The 27,199-nt window shown below is 48.6% G+C and overlaps 1 protein-coding gene across 1 annotated transcript in view; it reads left to right on the top strand.

The window, feature by feature from the left end:
• The window catches only part of SEMA4G (semaphorin 4G), a 352,161-nt gene that overhangs the window by 315,826 nt on the left and 9,136 nt on the right, over positions 1-27,199 (top strand). Inside the window, exons 13-15 of the mRNA XM_029610258.1 lie at positions 5,924-6,078; positions 15,269-15,330; positions 22,243-23,496. Coding sequence (XP_029466118.1) covers positions 5,924-6,078; positions 15,269-15,330; positions 22,243-23,072 — 1,047 coding nt within the window. The 3' untranslated portion in view covers positions 23,073-23,496. The remainder of the gene's footprint in view (positions 1-5,923; positions 6,079-15,268; positions 15,331-22,242; positions 23,497-27,199) is intronic.

Genomic DNA, 27,199 nt, shown 5'->3' with positions numbered 1-27,199 from the left:
GATGCCACTCAAAACCGCCATCCTTCAGCTTTCCTTAGGTGCACGCTTGCCCAGCCCGGCAACATTTAAAGGGCCTGCAGTGGAAAAAGGCCACGGTGCTCTTAGATGATGTCAGCTCAGCTGCCCTATAAAGGGGCTCCTTGGATGCTTCTTCTTGGCCACAGCAACAGGTCTCCTACACAGTTGGTGTAGTGTTGGTTGCTGCTTCTGGGCCTTGCCTCATCTCTCCAGCCCAGCCATACCTTGTCTCCTTATCTCCCCTCAGATTGACTTCTGCCTCTGACTCTTGCCGGGACACAGACCATTCTCATTTGCTGCCTACCTCTGACCCTTGCCTGGACACAGACTATCCTTGCGTGCTATCTGCCTTTGACCCTAGTCCAGCCTTGGATCGATGCCTATACCATTGCCACAGAGACTCTTGCGTTTTATGTCCGGGATGGCATAGAGTCCAACAGGATAAACATCCTGCATGAGACTAAATGCATAATCGAATCTTTATGGGTAGAAATCCCATGTGTGTTGGGGAAGAGTATAGTGATAGGAGTATACTACCGTCCACCTGGTCAAGATGGTGAGACAGACACTGAAATGCTGAGAAATTAGGGAAGCTAATCAAATTGGTAGTGCGGTAATAATGGGAGATTTCAATTACCTTCAGAAGAAACGTTGTATCACAATATTTATATTTAGATATTGTCAATATTTAAGCTATGATATGCTTGCGTAACAATTATAGATTAGGGACCTTCATAATATCCACAGTGCTGCAAGTTAATACTTGTGTTTATGCACCTGTGTGGATCATGTTTAATCATTGGTCCAGTAGTCCATTGCTCATTCAAAAGTGTTTTGAGCTTTTTTTTTTAACGTTTTTATACTTTTTTCATATTTTCTTAAAACACAAATGGGTTACTTCCCTGTGTTTGCTTAGCCGGAGTCAGAGGTCCGACACGCACGTTTCGCGGTCCGCTGCTTCAGGGGTATTTAGAGCTGACTTATTTCACCCAGCGCTCTTCACCATGGTGCTACTGTGGGTGAAGACTCCGTTCGATGCAAATTCGCAGGGGTCCCTTCAGTTATTTCTGAAAGCAAGAGACTTTAAAATTATATAGCTTTTGACAATTAAATCGCAATACTTTTACAAAAGCACATCACACTCAGTGGGGAGAAACCACCGACGCTTACCAGACCTACCTCCATGTTGAGTTTCGGCATGTCAGCAACTGAATAACTGAAACTGAGGCTGATTTATAGGTTGGTTGTGCTGATCTCACCTGATGTTAAGTGTTGGCCATGATTTTACCAGGAAATCACACAAAATGGTGCCATTCAATTTCTTTATTGAGTCCACCTGGGGTTACTGATTTCAGCAGGTAAATCCACTTCTGCTAACATTGTCTGAGCCTCGTTATTTTGTCTCCTCCTCTCCAGTGTTGTTTAACTACCTCCAGGATTGTCCACTTAATGTCCTTGAATTCATGATTATGTTCTTTGAAGTGGGCAACCAAGGGTTCCTCAAGTCTGCCTATATTGAGGCAGCACTTGTGCTCAGTTAAACGAATCCTAATTTGGTGTTTTGTCATGCCCACATATGTTAGAGGGCATGGGCAGAAAATAGCATACACCACAAAGGTGGAGTGACATGTAAACTTCGGTAGAGTGAACACTTTACCCATGGCTGTAGTGATGGTGTTCAAGGTGGCTTTGAGGGGGCAGCACATGCATTTAGTGCATGATTTCTCAGGCTCAGACTTGTCACTGGGATTCTAACAATTGGTGCGGACTACATAGTCCCTGATGTTCTACCTATTGAGTATGCAATCCTTAATGGTTGGTTAAATAAAGGATGAATTCATTGAAGGCTTTCCCAATGTTTCCTGATGGCTCTACTAATAGGAGCTGACAACAGTGTATATCTCAGAACCACTGTCTGTGGGTTTGATTCCTGTCCTGATGGTATTTTTGGTAAAAATAAATAATCTCTGTTGGAGTAAATGTAATCATCAGGACATGCTAGAGAGATAAAGTTCTTGGATGGAATAAATGACAGTTTTATGGAGCAATTGGTTCAGGAACCGATGAGAGAGGGAGCAATCTTAGATCTAATTCTCAGTGGAGCACAGGATTTGGTGAGAGAGGTGATGGTGGTGGGGCCGCTTGGCAATAGTGATCATAATATGATCAAATTTGAATTAAAGACTGGAAGGGGGACAGTCAACAAATCCACGGCTCTCATGCTAAACTTTCAAAAGGGAAACTTTGATAAAATGAGAAAAATAGAAAATAACTGAAAGGAGCAGCTACAAAGCTAAAAAGTGTGCAAGGACATTGTTAAAAAAAAAAATACCATCCTAGAAGCACAGTCCAGATGTATTCCACACATTAAGAAAGGTGGAAAGAAGGCAAAACGATTACCGGCATGTTTAAAAGGTGAGGTGAAAGAGGTTATTTTAGCCAAAAGATCTTCATTCAAAAATTGGAAGAAGGATCCAACAGTACCTGAAGACTGGAGGGTGGCTAATGTAACCCCAATATTTTTAAAGGGCTCCAGGGGCGATCTGGGAAACTACAGACCAGTTAGCCTGACTTCAGTGCCAGGAAAAATAGTGGAAAGTGTTCTAAAGATCAAAATCACAGAACATATAGAAAGACATGTTTAATGGAACAAAGTCAGCATGGTTTTACCCAAGGCAAGTCTTGCCTCACAAATCTGCTTCATTTTCTTGAAGGGGTTAATAAACATGTGGATAAAGGTGAATTAGTAGATGTAGTGTATTTGGATTTTCAAAAGGTGTTTGACAAAGTTCCTTATGAGAGGCTTCTAAGAAAAGAAAAAAGTCATCGGATAGGTGGCGATGTCCTTTCATAGATTACAAACTGGCTAAAAGACAGGAAACAGAGAGTATTTCAAAATATGATAAATGAGATTTTTCAAGGTCTCTTGTACTCCTAGTTTGTGGTCTACCTTGATGACATACTCATCTATTCTCAATCCCTGACTCTGCACCAGGAACATGTTAAGTAGGTGCTACAGCAACTATGAGACCATCATCTATACGCAAAGCTTGAGAAATGTCTCTGAGCAAGAACAGCTTCCTTTCCTGGGTTACATCATTTTGAGGACTAACTTCCTTATGTATCCTGCAAAGCAGAAGGCAGTCCTGGACTGGCCCCAGCTGATCGGCCTACGGACACTACAGCATTTTCTAGGGTTTGCTAACTACTACCGCCAATTAATTCTTAGGTATTCCACCATTGCAGCGCCACTCACTGCCTTGACCAGAAAAGATACAGATACCTGGAAGTGGTCCACAGAAGCCATCAATGCTGTCCAAGTTCTCAAGCAGGCCTTCTCTCAAGGACCTTGTCTATGACACCCAGAGCTTGATTGCCCCTTCATCCTGGAGGTAGATGCCTCTACCCAGACAACACAGCAACCAAGTGAACTTTCTGCCGTGTTCCTTCTACTCCAGAAAGTTCTCCCCGAAATTACACAATTGGGGATCGCAAACTCTTTACAGTGAAATTGACACTGCAGGAATTATTAGGAGAGAGGCTCTCATGGTTTCTTTTGTTCCTCCTCCCTGTCCAAGCTGAAAAAATGACAAGAAATCACTGGGATCAGAAATCCTACTGCTGCCCTACAAGAATTTAACCTTGCCTTCTAGGATGGGGGAGGCAGAAGGAGTTGTTGCCTGCCTTACCCCTACACATTAGCAGTCAGATTCAGCTCAAATATTTTTATTTATTTATTTCTGTACTTATTGAAAAAAATAAGTATTTGATATTCTGCCTTTTCCTGAAGGTAGACCCAAGTAGGTCATGTACAGACAGCATCACTCTAAATCTGTTTTGTTTTTTTCATGAAATGTATACTACATGAACACAATGAACATGCACTGGGTATGGGGATCTGGCTTTAAAAAGCAAGTTTCCTTATTCAGCATCTGTGGAAATGGGGCCCGTGGTTTTGAAAGTTGTGCAGACATGGTGAGGACACATTTCAAAAGCCATGCAAAATAGCTCTTTACCTAGGAAAATGGCTTGGCTGAGAAGTGATTTCTCTACCTGCCTAAAGATAGGCTCAGGTTTCTGTATGTTTGTACTTTTAGCTGAACTGTGAGGAGACCATCTGAAAGGTATATTTAGGTCCTATAGTGCCAGTATACATATCTCTAAGTTCTTAAGTCTCATCTCATGGGGTAGATTTTAAAAACATACGTGCGCGTATGAACGTGCGATTTTATAACATGCGCGTGCTTCCTCGGCTCAGCGGCAAATGGACCCTGCACCGGCACCTCGAGCCCCGCCCCTTCCGCCCCCGGACCACCCCTTTTCTTCAGCCCAGTTCTTGTGCGCGTAACAAGGGTTATGTGCGCGGCAGGACCTATTCTAAAATGTATGCAGCGTGCGCAAGGCCTGACCACGTGCGTAACCCCCGTTTTTTATGCGTGCCGGCCATTTAAAATCGGGCAGGTAGGGTTTTAGGTGCGCAACCTGCACCATTTTAGTGGCCTTGCTCTGGACCGTCTCTAGCCTGTCCTTTTAGAAGTGCGACCTCCAGAACCGGACACAGTGCTCCCGATGAGATCTCCAGTGACCTGTTATGCTTCTCCCCTATGCACCCTAACATTCTACGGGCTCTAAGCCACTGCCTTGTCGCACTGCTTCACTACCTTGAGATCATCCAATTTGATCACCCTAAGGTCTCTGTCCTGATTGTGGATAACAGTATCTCACCCTCCCCCCAACCCCATCATGGACTACTCTCCTGGATTTCTGTACCCCAAACACATGACTTTTTTTGCAGCTGAGCTGCCAATTATATGATCACTCCTTGAGCTGTCTTGGATCACTTATCATTTTGTCTGCTCCTTCAAGGGTGTCTACTCTGGTGCACACCTCTTAGTGCCATCCGCAAATAGACAAACCTTTTTATTAGCCCCTCTACAAAGTTGCTCATGAAAATATTAAACAGACCCAACTTCAGGATGGATTCCAGAGGCACATCACGGATGACCCCCCCCCCCCCCCCTTGTCAGATTGAATTCCACTTACTATTGCTCCCTGTCTATTTTATTTATTTATTTATTATTTTTATATACCAACATTCATCTCAATTGAGATATCACACCAGTTTATATTCAGAGATCTGGCCCAGTCCACCTTAAGCCCCATAAAACAGGGAATTCTGTTCTGGGAGGAGGCCTCTGGGAAGGGGTATATCTAGCCAGGTACAGGAGGGAACCTGGCCACAGGGAAACAGGACGAACCTTAGGAAAGGTCCAGAGCCTGTAAATTGTTATATTGCTTCTTTGTTTATAAGCTGCAAAGATGTGCAGAGTTGTTTTTCTGTTGTGAATTAATAAAAGTTCATGAATATCCTGCCAGAGCCTAGCCTACATTTGTTTTCTGACTGCACGCAATGCCACAATCGCCTGAAGCTGCTCAGCTTATGAGTCTGCCATACGGAAAAGTATGCGTGGCTTTGCATTGCTGAAGTCCAAGAAAATCGTATCCCATTCTTGCCCTTTTGCTCCCTCATCGGTCTCTGCCAACCCCACCTCTCCTTAGATGAGCTGCGTGGGTGGCACTGGTGACCCTGGGCAGCTCCAGGACCGGAGGGGGTGCCTCGTCTAAACTGCACCTTCAGCACTGCTGGTTGGCCGGTAGGGTCCACCACTACGGTGTCAGCTGCCTTCCCTCACTGTACAACCAACACACCCAGTCCCAACTGGGCCCCATCAGACAGAATCCACAGAGCCAGCCCAGTTCTCATTTTTACCAAAGGAGATTAGCCTTCACGGTTTGTGTGTTGGCAATGGGTAGGGGATGAAGAAAGAGAGCAGTAGAGGAGGTAAGGGCAATTGATGTGCTTACTTGTAATTGCTGATTTTCTGCTTGTTCTTTTGATTTCTAGAAGAGTTTATATGTTGGAGCTCAGAGCGGGGTACTTCAGCTCCCACTGTCCAGTTGCAACAGATACATCTCCTGCTATGACTGCATCTTGGCTAGAGATCCCTACTGTGGTTGGGACGGAGAAACCTGCAGAGAGATTGTAACGGAGGAGGACAGGTAAACCACATTAGGGTAAAGCTGGCATTTTGTACCCTCTTCTCTTCCTCCCCAGCTGCAGGACCAGTTTTGTTTTTGTTCTCTTTTAAATCTGTTACCAGAATGTAATAATCACCTCGCACCCTGACGCGGGGATTTGCCCGGATTCTGCCGAAAGGCCTAGTTATCGGTCCTCACGTCTTCCTGCTTTGCTGAGTGTGCTGCAGGCCTCATACTGTAAGCCCTGGGATATATCGACCGCCGCCAGGAAGTCTCGCCCCCGCGCATGTCAGAATTTCTGAGGTTCGGGGTGCCTGGGGTGGAGCAGTAGCTCTGCTGCCTGCCCATCGCATCCGTGCAGTCCTTTGCAGGTTTTTAAACCTTGCTGTGATTACCTCAGCACCTTTCTGAGAGCGAGAAAATGAGTAAAAATAGCCACGCGTCACGCCTGCAAGGGAGCTTTGGACGAGAGTGCCGCACCAGGACCGTGAAATCGTGCGCTTTTCATTACATCATCTGTACCGCTCCCTGACTGACCTGCTGGGGATGGGTTCGTGTTGTAATAGTACAAGTTTCACCTGAATTGACCGGCAGCATTCCTTCTGCGACACTTCCATCCGTCCAGGCCAGCGAGCCGAGACTGTGCGCCGGCGGCCGACCACGAATCTGTCAGACGTTAGGATGCAGGAGAGCGCCACTGCCAAATAATGGGGGTGGGAGAAATAGGGGGAGCCAGGGGTTCAGGTCAGCTTTACGTTCTGGAAGTTCAAAAATTCTGAATTTACACATTTGAAAGTATTTCCGTGTTTTTGGAAACTAAAACACTTATAAGACCCTTATGGAAAAAAAAAATGTTTAAAATTTGTGTACAAGAAAATCAAATACTTCTGCCTTCTAAATTTTGAAGGTTTTCGCATAGTCGTGGAAGTTACTTTTTTTTTTCCACCTTTTAAATTTTGGAGATTTTGATGTCTTTTGAAGTAAAATACTTGCACACGACCTGCAGCCCCGGGCTTTGTTGAGAAATGGCAGAAGTATACATTTTAGTGGGCCGAACACCCATAAGCAGCTGGTTTGACTTCCCTTGTAGAAATCTTTCCATTCAGCTTTCGGTTTTCTTTCTCTAGCGCATCTTATGCAACTTAACGCCACGGTCTTTTGAGTACCCGTGTTCGGCCGCGTTAACCAGGGGGTGAGGGGAGATCTTTACGTTCCTCGCCACTGCGGCTGCTTCAAGCCCCAGATAAAATTAAATTAGCAGAGACTAAGAGAAGGGCTCATTCTTCCTGTTGGAACCATCATCCGCAGGAGCTTAAATTGATAACTGATCTCCGCGCTTTTGGAAAGCAATGCAAGGCAGCCATGCCTCTTTGAGTCTGCTTTTTTTTTTTTTTTTTTTTTACCATCGGCGACCTTTTGGTTGAGCTATGCTAGATTACTTTAATCCTGTTTTAGAGTCTGGGTGCTGGAAATGTTGTTCATTTGGAATATTTTTCGGAGGCTGCCTTAGGTTGTGTTTTTTGGGGGTGGGGGATATTTTAGGTTAATATCCAATTATTTTAGGGTCCATGCTTTCATATATTTTATATTGCAAATTATTGTACTCGCTGGTTATTAGCGTTGTCCATTGCATTGTTAATTCATTTGAAAATAAATAAATGCATCCACTTCACCTGCCAAGAAGAATTTCCAAAAACAAACATCATGCAAGGGGACCGACGATTTCAAAACTCTGTGCGCGAGCTCGGTTTACGTGATTTTTTCCTAGACACCTTTGATTGCTTCGCGTGCCCCCTTTAGCATGATTGTAGATTTCAGGATTTCGGGAGACTCTAAACATGTCATACAATGCTCTGGAGAAGGCAAAGGGTGATATTTTCAAAAGCCCGTTTGACCGGGTAAACAGCCCGACTGAAATTTGATCGTCCTGCACGGGAGCAAATGTGCATATGGGGGCTCAGTGACGTGGCGGGCTGCGACCCGCAAGAAATGTAAGTCAAATCAGACATGAGGGGAAGCAGTGATGTGCACAGTGCTGAGCTTTCAAAAACCCAGCGTGGTGTCTTTCAAGGAAAACGCAGGGCATAGATCTCAGCAGGTACATTTCACCCACCTCGCCCACAGGACAATATTGACAGGGAAAGCGGCGCCAACTTTCTCTTTGAAAATTGGTGCAAAAGTCCAACTTTGCAGCAGTCCCCTTAGGTTTGAAAATTGCCCCATTAGTGTTCTACTCGGGAAGCAGTGTTACTTTCTGGCGCTTATGGGGGTGCATTAGTTAGTACTATGATGCCTGCTATAGCAGGGATAGGCAAGCCAGTCGGGTTTTCGAGATATCCACTCTGAGAATATTCATGAGATGCATTTGCAGGATACCCTGAAAATCCGACCGGCACTTGAGGACCGGGGTTGCCTACCCCTGTGCAACGGTGTCTGAGTTTTATTTTATGCAAAGGTTGCATTGCAGACTGTTCCCTGTCGGAGAGTTGGGGGTGCAGTTTTCCTGTCCACAGTAGGGAGGGAAGGGCAATTGAGCTACGAGCAACTCTTGCTAGCATCGGTCTTGGAGGACTGCTGCCTTACAGCCCACGACCAACAGAGGAACTTCGCTCAACCAGCGCAATCTAATACAAAACGAGTAGAACAAATACTGAATATCAAGAAGAGGATAAAGGGAAATAAAAGTAAAATAAGAAACTGGGAAATCTCACCAATCTGCTGTGGTATAAGTTTAAGGCTATGGCTCTAATGCAGAAGGAAGCAGCTGACCTAATAAACACAGAGAGCAATTACAGGAAAAATCTAGGAGGAATCTGCTAAGGTGTAGGAGTGCTGACTTGCTTGATTTGTGACGGTGGTTGTTTGTGTTCTGGATTTGCAAGAACAGGCAATAAGGCAGGGCCACCTGGACACATTGCAGCTCTTCTGGTTCGAGTCAGAGACGGCAGTTTGACATCCAGAAGGCCTTGGATTGTTTTGACGAGGGTTCGGTGTGGCGGTTTTCATCGTGCTTGTTGAAACCGGTGCGCGGTAGGAACAGGACAGCACTGATAAAAGGAAAAGAAATCCTGGCACTTGTGATATTAATGTGATTTTAGAAAGGGGGGAAAGTCTTGTGCCATATATCGTGCAGTTTCTTTAATGTTAATGAGAAAAGGGTGGAGCCGTGGTCGGACAGAAAATCTAAGTGTTAACAGTCATGGCTGTAACGCCCTCTGGTCTCTATGCCTGCTGTCAGAGAGTTTTGTTTCTGAAGCTTTGCAGATGGAAGCTGCACTCAAGAATACAGCACTTCACTCACATAAGTCCTCCCTTCCACCCTTCCGGGGTGGAAAGGAGACGTGCGTCTGCGGTGAGCGGGATTTACTGTGCGCACGTCTCAGGTTTATCTTCGGCAGACGTTGCTGCGCTGTGGGTCCGGCTCCTGAGGCAGGGCCTGAGTGCGTGGGCTCGGCCTGGGGGGCGTGAAGAGCGATCTGTTCGGCGGTTGGGTGGGGGGAAGGGGGGGATTGCCATCTTACAAGCGCGCTGGGGGCACTCGCAGGCCGGCCACATGTTTCACGCTGACTGGAGAGAAGGGATGGGGAGCGTAAACAAAACCAGGACTGCATCAGTGTCGCTCCTTCTTTCTTAAGCTGGTGGGAACGGTAGAAAATATAAAATGTGCTTGTACACAGGGAGGGCGATTTTCAAAAGCTGTTTATTTGTGTAAATGGCTACTTACTTGGGTAAAAGTCATTTTTGAAAATTGCCCACCCTGCATGCAAGCAAAAATACACCCACCTGCTAACACAGTTTTTATACTTGCCCCATGAATAGTATGCACTAGTCAGTCAGGCTAATGACCTATGCAGGAAAATCTCAGAACTTTGATGGTTCTTCCATGTTTCTAACTTTGGTCTTAGCCTGGCAGTGCTACCATGGAGGCTTTCAAATCAGCATGCGCAGCTTCCCAAGCAGTGGTGCAGTAACCGAGGTGGCAGCGTATGTGGCTGCCACCACTTAAATTCAACATCGGCCCATCATTCTGGTCCAGCCTGCCGTCACTCCATGCCTCTGCTGCTGCTGTCGTGGTTCCTTGACCCCCTTCCCCAGCTGTAGTTTGGGAGGGAGGGTTATAGTGGCAGCAGCTAGGATGGGTGAGAGAAAAGGGAGAACTGCAGAAGGAAAGGCTCTTCAGGGCCTGAGGCTTGTGGCAGTGACTCCTCGGGTGGTGAGTAGGCAGCAGGAAAGGAAAGTAATGGCAGCAGAGGCTCGTTGGGAAGGGCAGAGGTTCCTCGAGATGAGCAGAAAGGATGGTTGTGGCCGAGGCCTTTTGAGTTGGGAGGTAGGGAGGGTTGTGACTGCATAAGCTTCTTGGGTTAGGCAGGAGAGGCTGCTTTGGTTGAGAAGGTTACGGTGGCAGAGGCTCCTTGGGTCAGGCAGTTGGGAGGGAAGCATTGTGGCAAATTGGGCAGCAGGAAGGGAAGGGAGGGTTGTGGCAGAGGTGCTTTGGATCAGGCTGGAGGAAGGGTCGAGGGAGAAGCTCCGTGGCCAGGAGGAGGTGGGAGGGTTGTGGTAGGAGATTCTCCTTAATGGAGGCCCGAGAGTGGGTTGCAGTGAGTCCTCATGTTGGGAGAGAAGATTACAGTGGCAGAGAAGCCTTGGTTTAGGTGGGAGGGAGGACAGCAGCAGAAGCTCTTCTGGTTGGGATGGAGGGGGTCGGAGGCAGTGGCTCCTGAAAATGGAAGGGTGGGTTGTGATGGTGGAGGCTCCTCAGGTTGCCATCGCTATCCAAAATATACTTACCATGCCAATGTCCCCAACAATTTGCAGTGCTGGAATAACATCAAAATGCAGAATGAGAACAAACGGTGTCATTCCTGAAGTCTCAGTCCTGCGTATTTTTGTTTCTTTACTCGAGAGCAAAGTGAATGATCTGAATGTACCCTCTGTGCCGGTGGGGAAGCCCACAATTCCCCTCAGTTCCTTCACTGGCAGGACACTCCCCGGGCCTGATGGTTTCCTCCTGCAATCACGCCACTCAGGCATCCTCCTCGGAGGTACTGACACCTACTTGTGTTGGCTTAGGAGGAGGAGGAGAACAGAGGGGTGTATTGTATTGGTTCAGGGAGAAACACACATTTAGATTTGACTTTTAGAATCTTTCCAGGCTACCCCAGGGCTCCTTCATTCTTTTAAACTGTCATTGTGTGATGATAATAATAACAATGCTCCTTTTGCAAATATCCCCTGGGGAAACTGTCACAGTGCCCCGGCAGCAGCGGTGCGCTGCCAGACTCTCCAGCCCCTGAAGTAGCTGTGAGAGTTTCAAGGAGTAAATTGCAAAGTGCTCTGGGACTCTATTGTTAATAATGAGTGCTCTCATTGACGGACGTCCTTCTTTCCCAAAGGGGTCTGCAGATATTTGAATGTAGGCTTTATGCACAATTCCACCGTGGACGGTGTTTGAGGAAATGCTGGTGTGCACGTTGGCAAGCAGACAGGGAAGCGATGTTACAAACCTGATGAGTTGGTCGCTGCCTTGCAGTTGACTGTCCTTAAGCAGAATGGCCACGTTGACTTGGGGAGGGAAGAAGAGGAGACAGAAGAGAGACTGAGAAACATTTTAAGGAGTAACAGGGGTCACAGGGGTAGTTTTCAAAGGATTTATGCGTGCAAACCCCTATTTATGTGTGTAAAGTGGCTTTTCTATACCGTCTGGGAGGTTGTGCAGGGAAACGTTCATGCCAAAAACCCACGATTTCACATGTACTCTTCCCTGCATCCATGTTAGGGGTTTCGGGGGGAGGAGGGAGGGCCCGAGCTGGGGGGGGGGGGGGGGGGGGAAGACATTCACTTGCATTCTTTCAATTTTCGAGTCTATGCACAGAAATGTTTGCACACCACATAGAAAGTTCTGCCTGTTGGAGAGCAGGTGTAACTTCCTGCATGTACCGGTACGACCCATGAATTTTCAGAGCGGACTTGTGTGCATCAGCCTGCTTACATCTGCGGGTGCTAGGCAGCCATATGGGGGGGGGGCTGCTGAGAATTACCCTGCAGAGGTGCGCTTGCTAACCCCGCATGTCTGCTACAGCTGCGTTTCCAGTTTCAGGTTATGTGTATTTTAGCTCTCGCTGCATGCCAAGCAAAGTCTGCCATTAGTAAACAAACACAGACGATGTTAGCAGAAAAGGACCACCTGGTACACCCGACCTGTCACAGCCCAGGTCTTACTGAATCTGTGCTCTTCCCCCTCCCTCTGCCCATGCAGGCTTGAATTCAGTGACCGCTTTGGCTCCTGTGACCTCTGCTGGAAGTCTGTTCCAGATGTCCGGTCCATTGCCTTCTCAGTGAAAAAAATGATTTTCCCACGTTCCTTTTAAGCTTCTCCCTCCTCAGCCTCATCTGATACCCCCCTTGGGCTTGAGCTTTTCATTTTATACAAATGCTGGCTTCTAGTGCAAGGATGGCCCCAACCTGGGGCTCAGGAGCCACATGCAGCTCTTTCATGGGCCCAAATGCAGCTCATGCCCTCCTGTCCCCATGACAACTGAGCACCACTGCGGAGGACAGAAGGGTCGGGGGCCGGAGCAGGGAGCGCACGGAGCAGAATAAAGCAGAGAGGAGTCGATCTGCTCCCTGCTCCGGCCCCTCCCCTCCTGTCCTCACAGTGCTGCTGACTGCATCAGAAACAGGAGAGAGCGGGGCTGGAGCAGGGAGCAGAGGCTTTTCTCTGCTCATCCCTGCACTGCCTCTTCCCTCCTGCCTACAAGTTAGCGGTACTGGAGGACAGCTGGGGGGAGGGAGATAGGACAGCAAAGAAGGAGCCACTCAGCTTCCCTGATCCAGCCCTCCCCATCCTGTCCACCCCCCACCCCACCTGCTGCCTGGAGCAGGGGGGGTGCTCCTCTGTTCTGCTGTCCAGAGAGGAGAAGCTGTGGTGAACGACACCTCAGGCCTAGCCCCCACAGTGCTCCAGTCAGGTCAGAGTAGTATATGGTAATGGAAAGGGGTGAATGCTGAAAGGGAGCGAATACTTGGGTGGGGGCAGCAGTGTGTGAGAAGTGCTGAATGTTGGAGAGGTGCAAGGTGTGAATGCTTGGGGAAAGAAGGGGGTAGGACAGGATGAATGCTTCTGGGAACAGTGACCTGAAAGGCACGAATACAGTTTGAACTGAGGGGGGATGAATGATGGGAGGAAGTAAGGAGGGGTTGAATGCTGGGGGGGGGGGGGGGGGCTGCACAAGGAGGAGCTAAATGCTGTGGAGGGGAGGAGGAGGGGTAAATGTCAGCTCACTCCCCTACTCCTTGCAGTCAGTAATGGGAACTGGACTATCTGGCACCTTATTCCTTCCCAGTGTCCACAGTGCCACGAGTTTTTCAGTCAGTATGAGAGAGGACTGGGGCTAGGATTGGGGAAATGGAGGGAGGGAGAGACTTGCATGAGAGGCGTGTGGGAGGGAGATTGTGTGTGAAATGGTGTGAGGAGAGTCAGGAGACGTCATGTAGCCAGGTATGGGGGGGTAGAACCAGTTCAAAGGGACTGGGAGAAAGGAGTTGAGGGGAGCAAGAAAGTCAGAGGGAGAGGTTTGTGTGAAAGAAAAGGCAGACGTAGTGATGGGGGGGGGGGGAGGGGGGGAAGAGCCAGAAATGGTGTCAGGGTGGTGGTGAGGGCAAAGGCCATGATTAGGGTGCATAAGAGAGAGAGGCAGAGGTGGTGAAGGGGGGGGGATGGGTGACAGAGAGCCAGAGAGGGACTGGAACAGAGCTAGAGGAGAAGAGGAGGAGGGAGGACACTAGAGCCAAAAGTGGTGATGAAGGGGGAGAGAATGAGGGACAGAGGGGTGGTGCTGATTGGAAGTGGGGAAGAGTTTGAGAGAGGCAAACACAGAGGGGTGATCTGGGGGAGGTGGGAGCCGAAAAGGGCGATGGCAGAGAGTGATATGAGAGGGCCAGATCAGTAGTGAAGGGGAGAGAGGGAGAGAAAGGAAAAGAGGAGGAGGGGTGGGGACAAGGAGATACAGGGTATGGGAGGGGGGAGAGGGGGTGAGGCAGGGGCAAAAGGGGAGGGGAAAAACTAGCACAAGGAGTGGTATGAGAAACGTTGTGTGGGGGCTGTTAGGGATGTTATAGAGAGGCTGGGGAAAGAGGGGCTTGAGAGAGACCTGCAGGAGGACTGAGTGGGGCAACGCCCGCCCAGTTCTTGAAAATGTAAGACTCTTTCATGCTGTGTAATTGTGATTCCTTGGGCTCTTACAGGCCGATACAATAAGTGGAGCAGCGCGTAGCTAACAGCGCTCATCGCATGTAAATTCATGTTGACGAGGCTTTTAGCTATTTCCCGCTTATGCAAAAAAAAAATTTCGCCCGGAGCGCACATTGTTACTCTCAAAAATGAAGGCCTGTTTCTTCATGAGGAGCCCCTAAAGTAAACAGAAAAGCAGAAAATACTGCTTTTCTGTAGTTCCTTCGACTTAATATCGTGGCAACATTAAGTCGGAAGAACTGAAAAATGGAGAACCGGCAAAAACAACACTCGTGGGAGGTCAGATTAGGACCACAGACGCTCAGTTAACGAGCGTCCATTTTCCCAACCCGCACCGACAGCCACCTCTCCTGGGCGCCTGATGCCGAGGAGGCGCTGGGGGCGCACAATTTCCCCTGCGGACGCTCAATCGTGAGGGCCCGTTTATCGCACGCCGATATTGCATGGGCCTGTTAGTGTGTGAAAGGTTGGCCACCCCTGTCCTGGTCCTTTATTGTCGCCTGTTGGATGTGTTTGTATGATATCTCCCTATTTCCCTTTTTTCCTTCTGGAGCAGGGCTTCCCAAACCTGCCCCGGGGAACCCACCAGCCAGTCGGGTTTTCAGGATATCCACAACGAATATGCATAAGGTGGAGACTCAGCGTCTGAATATTTATCCCATGCATATTCGTTGTGGAAATTCCTGAAAACCCGACTGGCTTGCGGTGCTCGAGGACTGGCGTTGCTTTCTCTCTCAGTCTCTCTGTGTGTGTGGCTTATAGTGTAGGCCATGCACTAAAGGAGGCGGCTCTGCCTCGTCCTTCCGTAGTAACTGTGGCCTGTATTTCCAGGTTCTTCTGTTCCCCTGAATCCAAAAAGTGTGTTCTAAGCGAGTTAAAAATTAAAACCATATGCCATAGGTCAGCAGATGATGCAGGCCGAACATTTCACCAACACGGCTGTTTTTTTGCTCCTTGCAGATCCCAGATGACGCAGGACCTGCAGAGCGGTAACAGAGGCTGCTTGGACATCACTGCAGAGGGTAAATGCACGGCTTGTTTCTCACGCATACCCAACGGGGCGCGCTCTTGCAGAGAATAAGGTTTGCCTTGTGGAGGCAGCGAGGACACGCGCAGCCTCGTGGAGCTGCTCAGGAAGGGGAGTTCATCTCAGGCTTGGATTTCAAAAGGAAAAACAAAGCCTACGAGGGGGGAGCAGCAGATCGGTTTCTAAGAATTCCTGGGTCCTCGGAGTTCCAAGATAATTCTGTGGAGAATTTGTAATTGTGAAAGAGAGCGGACAGATGCTGCTAGCGAGCAAAGAGCTCGGGGACTGTTTCCTGTGGCTTCCTCTCTCGGGGGGGGACGGGGACCTTCCCTTTGCTCTCTGAGCTGCAGGCCTTTGAAGAGCCTCGTTTGGTCCTGCAGCATTCTGGCAGACTTGGTACAAAATGAGCCTCGATGATAGTTTGAAAGCTTGTCCAGTCCTGCTAGGGTAGAGCTCACTTGGACCTGGATTTTTACCTTTGGCTGCAGTGTTTTTAGAGCTTGATATTTCAAAGCGACTTGCATGCATAAAAGCCTGGGTTTTTTTTTGGGTTTTTTTGCTTGTAAGTAGTGCTTTGAAAATCAATTAGGGGGTTGTGCTTGTAAAATTGCGGGGCGTAGATGTATCTGTACCACCAAGAGGTGCTCCAGGAGGTGGAGCTGGGGTAGGGAAAGCAAGTTACATGCAGGCTTTTGATTTATGAAAACAGCGGAAAGTTACAGCTACTCATAAGAGCTAAAGAATTCCCTTTCAAGGGACATTCACCTGGTCAAAGGTTTAATTCTTTTTAAAAGACTTGGCTCTTTTCTCGGGCCTTTGATAGTTAACTATCGGGCCGATACAGTACAGTACGCTCCGATGGAGCGCACTGTTAACCCGCCATTGGACGTGCGTTTTCCCTTACCCCTTATTCAGTAAGGGGCCGAAAACGCGCATCCAACCCGCTGAACCTAATAGCGCCCGCAACATGCAAATGCATGTTGCGGGCGCTATAAGGTATTCCCGCGCGATTCAGAAAACAAAATGTGCAGCCAAGCCGCACATTTTGCTTTCAGAAATTAGCGCTAATTTCTTCGGGCACCAGGAAAGTGCAGAGAAAAGCAGTAAAAACTGCTTTTCTCTGCACCCTCCGACTTAATATCATGGTGATATTAAGTCGGAGGTCCCGAAGGGTAAAAAAAGGAAAAAAAAATTTGAAGTCGGCCCGCAGCTGTCGGGTCGAAAACCGGACGCTCAATTTCGCTGGCGTCCGGTTTCCGAGCCCGTGGCTGTCAGCGGGCTCAAGAACCGACGCTGGCAAAATTGAGCATCGGCTGTCAAACCCGCTGACAGCCGCCACTCTGGGCCAAAAGGAGGCGCTAGGGACGCGCTAGTGTCCCTAGCGCCTCCTTTTGCCCGTTTCTACCGCCGGGCCTCATTTAAATACAGAATCGCGCGCACAGGCGACTGGCCTGTGCGCGCGATTCTGTATTTACTGAATCGGCCCGAATGTTATGTCAGGTTTCACTTAACTCCATTGAGGGAAATTGATAACTGCAGATTAAGCACTAAATGGGTCATCAGATTCTGGTGTTATTCCCTAATATCCTAACTGGCATTTTCCCTTCAGAGTAGTAAGATTCTTTACACCTGTATTGATTGTTTTTACTTGATTTGAAATTTTCTTTTATTCTTTTAAAGCTTTTTATTTTACTTTTCCTTGTTTTAGCGAAGTATTTTTTTTTTTATAGTTTGATGTTGGCAGATTTTGTTTTGCTGGTTTTATTTTGCCATTTGCTATCAGAATTGAGTTTTAGTATTTTCTGTTTCTTCTGTTTGTACCATAGAATTGGTTAGGTGTGTAATTAAATAAACTGGATTTGGATTTTTTAAATTTATTTATTTTTAACTTTCAACAACAAAAAGTGGCAAAGTTCTGCCTCTCAAAGAATCATTTACAAAGAAAAAAAGATGAGGAGTCTAAAAGTAGAAAAGAATCTCGGTCCAGTCAGGTCAGGGATGAAAATTCAAATTATTTATTTGTCCAAGATGATAGGTTTATTATTTTTCAAAATGGCAAAACCTGAAAGAGCTGTAATAACAGCTGTGACCCCCGACACGTACGTGTTTCACGAACAGGCTGCGAGAAATCCAACTTTTTCAAATAAATATTTGGAAATGTCTACAAAATAAAGTTGGCAGTAATTGGCTCCCAAATCTTATTTTATTCTTTAAAATGTCAGACTTCCAAACATAGAAACACAGAATATGACACCACATAACGCCCATAAATTCTCTCTGATCTGCCCGATTTTATGCCTCGTGTAATGCCATAGATCCCCCCCCCCCCCCCCCCCCCCCCTCACTTCTGGGCAGCTCTCTTGTGCTTTCTTGAATTCTGTTACTGCTTTTTTGCCTTCCTCCGTCTCCACCGGATGGCAGATCCATGCCTTCGCCACACTTCCTGTGGTCCTCTCGGAGCCTCCTACAAGCAATCTCTTGTTGGAGCGCTTCCTGTGTACTGGAAAAGGTTTGCTTCTTGAGCGTTATTTATTTATACCTTTGAGGTATTTGATGGTGTCTGTCATATTTCCGCTGCCTCTCCTCTCCTCTGGGATGTCCATATTTCGGTCTTTAAGTCTCGTCTCGCATGGCTTTTGGTGCAGACCCTGCAGCGTTTTGGTAACCCTCCCCGGAGCTGCCTCCACTCTGTCAATACCCTTTCGGAGGTGCAGCCTCCAAAATTAAACGCAGTACTCCACTGACCCGTGCAGAGGCGTTATCACCTCCTTTTTTTCTACGAGTTAGGCCTCATGCCAAGGCACCCTGGCATCCCCCTGGCTCTGGACACTGCTGCATCGCATTGTTTGGATACATTGAGATCATCAGATATGTTCACCCCATGGTCTCATCCCTGCTTGGCGCACATCAGTATCTCGCCCCCATCACATACTGCTTCCTCTCATTTCTTCACTCTGTACAAGCTTCTGCACTTATATTTTTTTTGCATTGAAGCTTTAGCTGCCAATCCTTCAACCACTCCTGAAGCTTTCTTAGTCCACTCCTCATTCTCTCTGCTCCCTCAGAGGTGTCCACTCTGCTGGAGATCTTAGGGTCATCTGCAGAAAGGAAAACGTTTTTCTACTGATCTCTCTGGAATATCACTCCAAATTTATTACATGGATTTTTTTTGGCATCCAAAAATGAAACTTGCTCTGTAGGTTTTGCTTCTGTCTTGCCATCTTACTTCTCAGCTGTGGTGTGCTTAATTGTAGGCAGAAAGGGTCTGTTCATCATTCAGACAGGAGAGGCTGATTCTGGTGTTGCGATGAGACAGGTCATTACATAGGAACTGCCAAAATGGGATCAGGTTCAAGGTCTGTCTAGCCCAGCAGGGGCAGCCTTAGGGGGAGATGAGCAGGGGTGCCACCCCCTGACCCCGCACGCGATCACGATTATCCACACGTATGCAGCAGCTGCAGCTCACGCTCTGTCACCCGCCTATCTCAGACTCACCACCGCTTGTCATGAATCCTGCCCGCGGGCTTCCCCCACGAGCAGGCTCCTCACCTCCATGCTGCTGCCTTCCCGATGCGGCCGGACGCCGCCGACGTCGGGCCTTCTCCGCGGCCAGTGCTGCGGACTCCGTTTTCCTCTTGCGGCCCGGAGGCCGCCCATCGTGCTCTTCTTCCTCAGCAGCAGGGGGCCGCGGACTGTGCGTCATCTTTGCGGACAGAGGCCGCAATCCCCGGGCTTGCCTGGCGGCCGGAGCTGTCTCTGCTTCCTCCTGCAGTGGCAGGAGCCGCTTCCGACGTTGGGGCCTGTTTCTCGGCCCAGCCCTGCTTCTTCTCCGTCGGTGCAGGGCCGCTGTCCGTGGTCCTGCACAGCTTCCTGTTCCTGCTCCTAGGTGCGCGGCCGTGCCTCCTTGCAAGATTTAAAGGGCCCACGGCCGGATATGCTCTGGGCCCCTCCTAAAGACTGTTTCCTGTGTTAGCCCTATAAAAGGGTTTCTCCTGCACTTCAGTTTCGCCTTGCATCGGAGTTACTTTGCTCCTGGAAGTTCCTTTCTTCCAGCGCTCCGTCAGGTCTCTGTTCATCGTTGGAGCTCCATGTCTCGTCTGCTTCTTGTGTTCCATGTCTTCGTCTCCTGAGGTCCCTCTCCAGGTTTCCTGATGTCTCACTTCCTGACGTTGCAGGTTCCCTAATGTTTCAGTTCCTGTGCTTCCAGGTTCTCATGGATCCACCAGCTCCTGTGGTGCTCCAGATGACACTGAATCCGTCATTGGAGTCTCGTCGCAGCTGGCTCTGTTTCCTGTGTTCCCGACTCCTCCTGACCTGCCAGCTCCTGTGGTTCTCCGGATGACACCGGCTTCGTCATCAGAGTCTCACCTCGGCTGGATTCCCTTCCTGTGCTCGTCCCGCTCTCCGCGTGGTCCATGACCAGTCTCTTCAGGCTGTGTAGGGTGCGCAGTGGGACAGGGTTGTCCGTGACCAGTCCCGCAGGTGGACTGTATAGGGGGCCCTGAGAGACAGTGCCAATGTCTAACCTTCCCAGCTTCTTGTCTCGTCTAAGAGTCTTCCAAGCTCCTCATCTCTTCGAGAGTCTTCCAAGATCCTCATCCACTTCCAGTGTCTTCACGTCTCGAGTCCTCTGAGTCACAAGGCCTTCGTCTGCCCTCATCCTCAGTCCGGCCTGCTGCTTCATGCCGATCCCAAGTGGCAGGTCCGAAAGGGCTGGGAACGGTCGGAGGACTGTTCATATACCAACATCAGCTTGTTAGCTCCGGAAGCATGCAGATCCGGCAGAGGGTCAGACCTTGTCCTCGCTCATGCTGGGACACGCCGCCAACCCTTGGTTCTGTCTTAGATTTGTCTGGGATGGGGCCAAGGCCCAAGGGCATCCCTCAGCTGGGATCGCTCCCTAGCGTTCCCACTCACATAACAGAATGCAAGGCCTCTCAAGGCCATCCAAAAACATAACACCGCTGCTACAATCCCCCTCTCCTAATGAGATCCATGCTGATAGACTTGCCCTGGCCCCACACCCCCTGAGCATCTGCACAGTAGGCTAGCATCCTGTAGCTTGGAAAAAAATTACAGGTACAGCCCATGGTTTCCATAAGGGAATATTCTGTGGCAAAGTTCTGAAATTCTCTGGCAATTCTGTGGCTCATTTGCATAAACCGTGCATAAATTTGCAAAGTGTATTTTACGTTATGAAAACAAAATAGTTTTCCAGTCTATATGTGTCTGTGTAATTATTTTCTTCTTTGAGTTTTTTTTTTGAGCAAGGGAAAAGTTATCTCATGATTGGTACAGAGATGTGGTATTGGCATGGGCTGGGATTTCAGGGAAGGGAGGATCAGAGATGGAGGAAGGGAAGGAATGGAGATGAGTAAGAGAAGGGTCAGAGGTGAAGGAAAGGATAGGAGATGGGAGAGGAGAGAGTGAAAGACTCTGGGATGGAGAGCAGGATTGGGGATCCAGAGAGGAAGAGGGAAAGAGGATCTGGGATGGGGGCAGGAGGAATCTCTTCTCAATCCCCGAATCCATCTGGTGCAGATCTCCTCTTTCACTGTTCCTTCCCGACCTGGTGGAGAAACTCCACTGTTGCTCCTTTCACCCACTACTACTGGTGCAGATCCCCTCTCTCTCTCACATATCTCCCGTGCTGATCCCTTCTCTTTTACACCTTCTCCCGTCCCTCAGCATATATTTCCTCTCTTGCGCACACCCACCCACACCTATACTTCCCTTCTGCCCACCCACCTCTCTCAAATACAGTATCTCAGCCGCCTATCTCATACACACACAACTCCCCCAACTCCCCCTTTCTCACTGCTGACGCACACACCCTACTGTCCCTTATTATTTCTCTTTGCCCCCCTCCCCATGCCAGTCTCCTCCCCCTCTCTTATCTTTTTCCCCCTCCCCCAGCTGAGCCAAGCCAGCCAGTCTCCTCACGCCAACCCAATCCCTCCCTCATTCCCTCACCCACTCCGCCCTAGTACACTCCCTCTCAAATTCCTCCCCTCCTCCTGCCCATTCTTCCAGCAACATTCTGGGGCGGGCAGGAGGAGGAGCAGAAGAGCAGCGGAGCCTTAGGCCGCGTCCTCTTCCTTGCTGCCCCAAGCCCAACTCCCTGTTTGATCCGTACGGGACATCGTAACGCCACGCAGTTCAAAGCGACAGTCAGGGCCATGAGCAACAGGGGAGGATGCGGCCCATGGCACTGCCATTTTCCTTCCCCCCCCCCCTACTGATGGCCAGTTCAGCGCCGGGAGAGGAGTGGGGGGGGGTACAGCCCTGCGTGCGAGTGTCCGTCCAGCCGCTGGCCCATGGCCCTTTGTACAAGAAACAGGGCCCCATGCATTATCTTGTACTGCACTGTGCTTTCCAGTGAATCGCAGATAAATATCTTGTGCAATAGATATCTGTGCAGCTGGATCCGAGAATGTCACAAGCCTGTACCTGCTGTTCTGTCTGCAAGCGCATTCACGATGACCTTCAGCTTAATTGGAAAAACAAACATTAAACCATCGGTTAATGGTCTCCAGAACAATAATAAAACATACTAATTCTAGCAAGAATAATCAAGGGATGGAATGAAAAAAATGCTGCAATCTGTAATCATTTAGATGCTGTTCCATTAGGTTTTAGTAGATGGGAAACTTACAGGATTTAGTTTGGTGATAATAATTCTGTCGATTGTCTGAAAAGTGCTTTAGACAAAACTGCTATTTAAGAACCATTCTTTCACTACTGTTAATGTTGTTGAAATTAGCCATCAAAATTTAACTTATCTACTGCGGACTCTTAAAATAAAGAGATAAAGGATGAGGCTTTTTAATTTAGAGGGAATGAATTAACACAAACACGTACGCTGTAAAAAGATGAAGTTAAACTGCTGATATTTTTTTTTTTGCAGCCCCACCACTACAGAAGAACCGGACAGTTCTGAAGGGGGATGATGTCCTCCTACAGTGCGACCTGAACTCCAATCTGGCCAGAGCTGAATGGGTGGTAAACGGCACAGAACCGTTGCCAGAAAGTGAAGCCCGCCATCGCGTGGGTGTGGATGGCCTTCTGATCACGGACACCCTCCCGGAGCACAACGGGGACTACAGCTGCTATGCGGAAGAAAACGGCTTGCAGTCCTTGGTGGCAATGTACACCCTCAACGTCCTCTTGGAGCTGCCAAAGGAGAGAGTGGATTTGGAGCCCACCGTGATAGCGCCGCCACCACCAGACAGCCAGACGTCCCCCGACATGGAGTTTGTGTATATCTCCGTCATCACCATTCTCGGCGGCTTGTGTTTTGTCCTCGTGACTGTGCTGCTGTACGTCTCCTGCCTGCAGAAAAGGAAGGGGAAGTACACGATGGGAGGCTCCAGGGCTACAAACGTCGAGCTGCAGACCGTTTCGGCCAACTTCAAAGAGAAGCCGGAAGGCGGCTTGAACAGCGGCCCGGATGGCTGCCTGCAGATCATACCCGGAGAGGCGCCTCCGAGTTCCCCTAACAAGGACGCCCCGCCCCTTCCGCCCCCGCCCCCTCCTCTCCCGTCTGAGTTCACCAATGGGATCACCACCTTGCCCAACATGCTGAGGAAGATGAACGGCAACAGCTACATGCTGCTGGGTCAGAACGAGGAGTCCGTGTCTCCCCTGTACAACTCCTTCACCGAGGAGCTGAGCAAGTTTCTGGAAAAGAGGAAGCGCACGCAGCTGGTGGAACAACTGGACGAAAGTTCTGTTTAAAGAGAAAACAAAGAAAGAACTACTGCAACCATTCATAACTACCTCATTACAAAGAAAACATTGACTATGGGCATTTATCATATGTAGATATATAAATATATATATATATATATATATATCTATGGATGTGATAAATGCACATAAGTGCGTATGGCTAATGGTCTGTTCAAAGATTGCTGTAAAAAATTGTATTTAAAATTAAATATTTATAATGAACACAACACAAAGATGATAGAAGGGGAAGCTCTTCGTTTCCCATTTACCCGACACCACGTATATACAGATGTGTAATGCTGAGCTCTGCACACGATACGGCAAATTCGACAAGCAAATCGGATCAGGAGTGGGCTGGTCAATCCCCACAGCTGGAAGGATCTGTTTAATTCCTATTCTCAGATATTGCTTCCCCTCGAAAGAGAAAAGGGTAGGTACTGTTTTCAAAAGGTGCAGCGGTATGCCTAAACGTTTCTCACGGTTATTATTTGTCCAATAAGGAAATAAATATGGGTAGCCCCCCCTACAGGATGTTGTGCTTTGAGTTCATGTGTGGCAAGACAAAAGTGTAAAAATGCTGGTTTGCATGCTTCTGGGGGAAAAAAAATGCCTGTGGGGTGCTCATAGAGCAAAGAGAGTGGAAATCCTGAAACCCAAAATGCAGAGAGTCTCAAAGAACTGGTGCTGAGTCCCAAATATATCTATACAGATGAGACCATTATTCAAAGGGATTTGTTTGACGTAAGCTGAGACTTAGCCACTCAAACACCAGCGTTTTAAATTTCCTACTGATTTAAATGCTCCAAGTTATGTAACTAACTTGGGGTCGTTCTGGGGTGATCCAAACTTATCCAGATAAGTTAGTCGGAAAACACCAATAGTCAGCATTACCTGCTAACTTATCTGCCTAAATTCACAATTGCCTCAGAACTGTCCTGCAGTTATTGGGGTAGATTTACCTGGAAAACTTAAGGGGTAGATTTTAAAAGGTGCGTGCGCACATGGACGCGCCAATTTTATAACATTCGCGCACCGTGTGGCCGCGATCAGGCCTCGCCCAGTTCCCTCCCAGTCCGTTCCAATTAAGGGAGAGAACTTCTCTGACCTTCCCTGACCCCTTGCCTAACCTTCCTTCCCCTTCCCCTCTCCTTCCCACCCCCTAAATCTAACCTTCCTTATCCTTTCTTTAATGTTATAAGTTGCTGCTGCGGCACGCGCTTCCCCGGCACAGCAGCAAATGGCCGCTGTACCGGCCGCCTCCAGCCCCGCCCCTCCCCGTCCCCCGGACCGCCCCTTTCTCTGGGCCCGGCACTTATTCACATGTCGGCGTTTAAGCGCATGGCCGGGCCCATTTTAAAATTCGCCCGACGCACGTAAGGCCCGGCCACGCGCGTAAACCCCCCGGGATTTACGCGCGCCGGGCATTTAAAATCTGCCCCTAAATCTTCACCAGTTATATTCTTCATGTAGCCAGTTAAGTAAAAAGAATAATTTTTTAAAAAGCCGGCAAGGAGGGCAGTCCCCCTAAAATAAGTTCTGTAATGATGGGGCTAGGGCCCGATTTCCACCCCGAACCCCCCCAACTTAATCAATAACATGGAGCAGGCCATATAGGCCTGAGGCCTCCTCTCCACGTGAAATATTACAATTCCAGGCAGGCTCTGGGCCCCGCCCTCCCAGTAAACTAACCCCACCCCCGAATCTCCAAACTCCCCAGCTCGGCCAGGAGAGCAGAGTTGTGCCTCTCCGGCCATGTCCAGTGTTGCTCTGAACATATTTAGGGGGGGGGGGGGGCGCAGCTTCTATGCTTCCTAAGTCATCATTTCTGTGCACAACGTTTATGAGCACTTTTTTCTTTTCTCCTCAAGTTTTTTGTGCTCGGCAATGCACACAAACCAAGCTCTATGCGCAGAAAAGATGATTTGTGCACAAATTATGTTTTATGCACATAAACCCCCCGAGTCCAGGGACCCCCACCCCCTACCCCGGGCACCATGAACTTCCCTTCAGCTCTGACCAGGAATTACATTTCCAGCATTAAAAAAAACCCCCAAAAAACCCCATGAGTTAAGCCATTGAGGCGTAATGATTGATTAACATGGGTCATTGTTGCACGGAGGAGCACTAAGTTGCACACACTTTTTGTGTGCTAAACTCCTTGTTTACATCAACAGTAAAGTTTATGTGCGCAAAAATGGTGCCCACAATCACACACTGACACGTGTGCATAGCCGAGCGCACTTTACTCCATCAGGTCCCACGAGACAGCCGTTTCCAGGACAGGTCAATTCTCCCGGGTGAATGGCTTTGAAAATTGCACTCTTAAAGCGCCGTAACGGCATTTGCTTTTGCGTCCTAGCGGGGTTTAAGCCTGAAAGCAGATGGCCTCGATGGAATGAAACATAAAAATATTGCAGAAGGACTGATATAGCTTTAAACTTGATGAGGGTCGCAGTTACTCTGTTCGCTTTGCAGCAGCATGGCTGAGCAAAGAGGTGGGAATATCGCAGACAGAATATACTACCCAGAAAATTACAGATCAAATACCGATTGGTTTGGTTTTTCCAAAGAGATTTTTCCTCCGGGCAGTGTCGGAGGTACTGCCGTAAGCCAGCCTGTCCAGGAGAAAAATCCTTTAATTTTCAGGCTTCTGTAACTGGAATACTATTTTCCCTTGTCGGTGATACTCTGCCTCTCTGCTAGGTCCCTTCAAGGAGCTTGTGTGTCTATCCCTGGCAAGGACCAAGGGGCAACCAAGGGTATGGGAGTTGAAAGGAGCCCTAAAAATAACTTAAAATTTCTTTTTTTTGCAAAAGAGTTTACAAAATGATAAAATAGCCCCTGCAGGAGCACTGCAGCTCACCCAGTCTTTGACTGGCGAATGCCTTGTTACCTCTTCGGCCCAAGATGTGGTTACGATAGCTGTAGGTCAGCAGGGACGTGATAAGGCTGTGCTGGTATTAAATTCCCATGTCCTGGTTTTGTTTTGTTTTTTTGGAGGGGGTGGTGAGGATGCGGGGGGGAATTGATACAGTAGGTTCTGGCCTGAAATGTTTTACGACGCCCATCCACTTCTGTAATGGGATAGTTGGAGGGGGTTGGAAATGGAAGAGTTGTGATAATATTATGGGCTGCTGGTGGCTAGGAAGGTTAGGGATGGTTGATGATTGTAGGGGACTGTATGATATGGTTATGATAATGTGTATTGGGGGTTTTAAATTGCTGAACCCCCATCTTGGATGGGTTTGTCCTGGGAAGATGGTATAGGAATATGAAATTCTATGAGAATTCTCCCATTCAAGCGCTGAGTCACTTTTGTCAAGAAGACCCTTCAGATGTAGCAAGAAATTCAAGCAGTGTTTAGTGGTTTCTTCCATTTGAAATCATGGATCGTCTAAGCTTGAACTCTTGATTTCAAGGACTTTGGCTGGGGAAGCAAACGTTACAGCATGTGATCTTCTCTCCCAAACCATCAAATGGGGTAGAAGATAAAGCTAAGGACACAGCCAAGGACAGATCAGTTATCAGACACCCGCACATTTAAAAACCACAATTCTGTGCACATTTTTTATCATCTTGACACTTCCAGCTCTCCCTGTCCATCTCATGGCTTATTCTTCCACCGTCTCTGTTTCTCATTGCTCCATCTCCCCCTTTCTGGGACTAACCCCATTGGCCTTCCTGGTCCTCAGTTTCTCTTTTTCTGCCTTTTGCCCTCCTCCTCCTAGTTCTCCCATCTCCCCTCTCCATTTCCTATCTCCTCAGCCCCATCTCTCTGTCTCTCACCCCTTCTCTAGTCTCCTCTGTTTTCTCACCACTTCTCGGTCCCTCATCTCCTTCCCTCTGGCCTATCTCTGCCTCCCTCTTCCCCCTCGTCAGTCTATCCACAGTAGGAGAGCTAGCGTGTGACTGTGGGGATTGGGATACAGCAAACATGCACTCAGTGTCCCTGGGGGAGGCCTCCCCACCACCCCCCCCCCCTTCCCTTCCAAGCTGCCTCTTCCTCTGAAACCCAGAAGCCCATGATGCAAGTAGAGGAGGAAAGAGAGGACACCCGTGGGGACGATGCGCATTCTCCGTAGGTCCCTGGCCTTCGTGGCTCGGTGCCACCGCTCCTGCTCTGCCTGGAGGAG

This window comes from Rhinatrema bivittatum, chromosome 7 (assembly GCF_901001135.1).
Source record: "Rhinatrema bivittatum chromosome 7, aRhiBiv1.1, whole genome shotgun sequence".
NCBI lineage: Eukaryota > Metazoa > Chordata > Amphibia > Gymnophiona > Rhinatrematidae > Rhinatrema > Rhinatrema bivittatum.
Note: the sequence above shows the minus strand (reverse complement) of the source record. Positions and strands in the feature narration are given on the sequence as shown.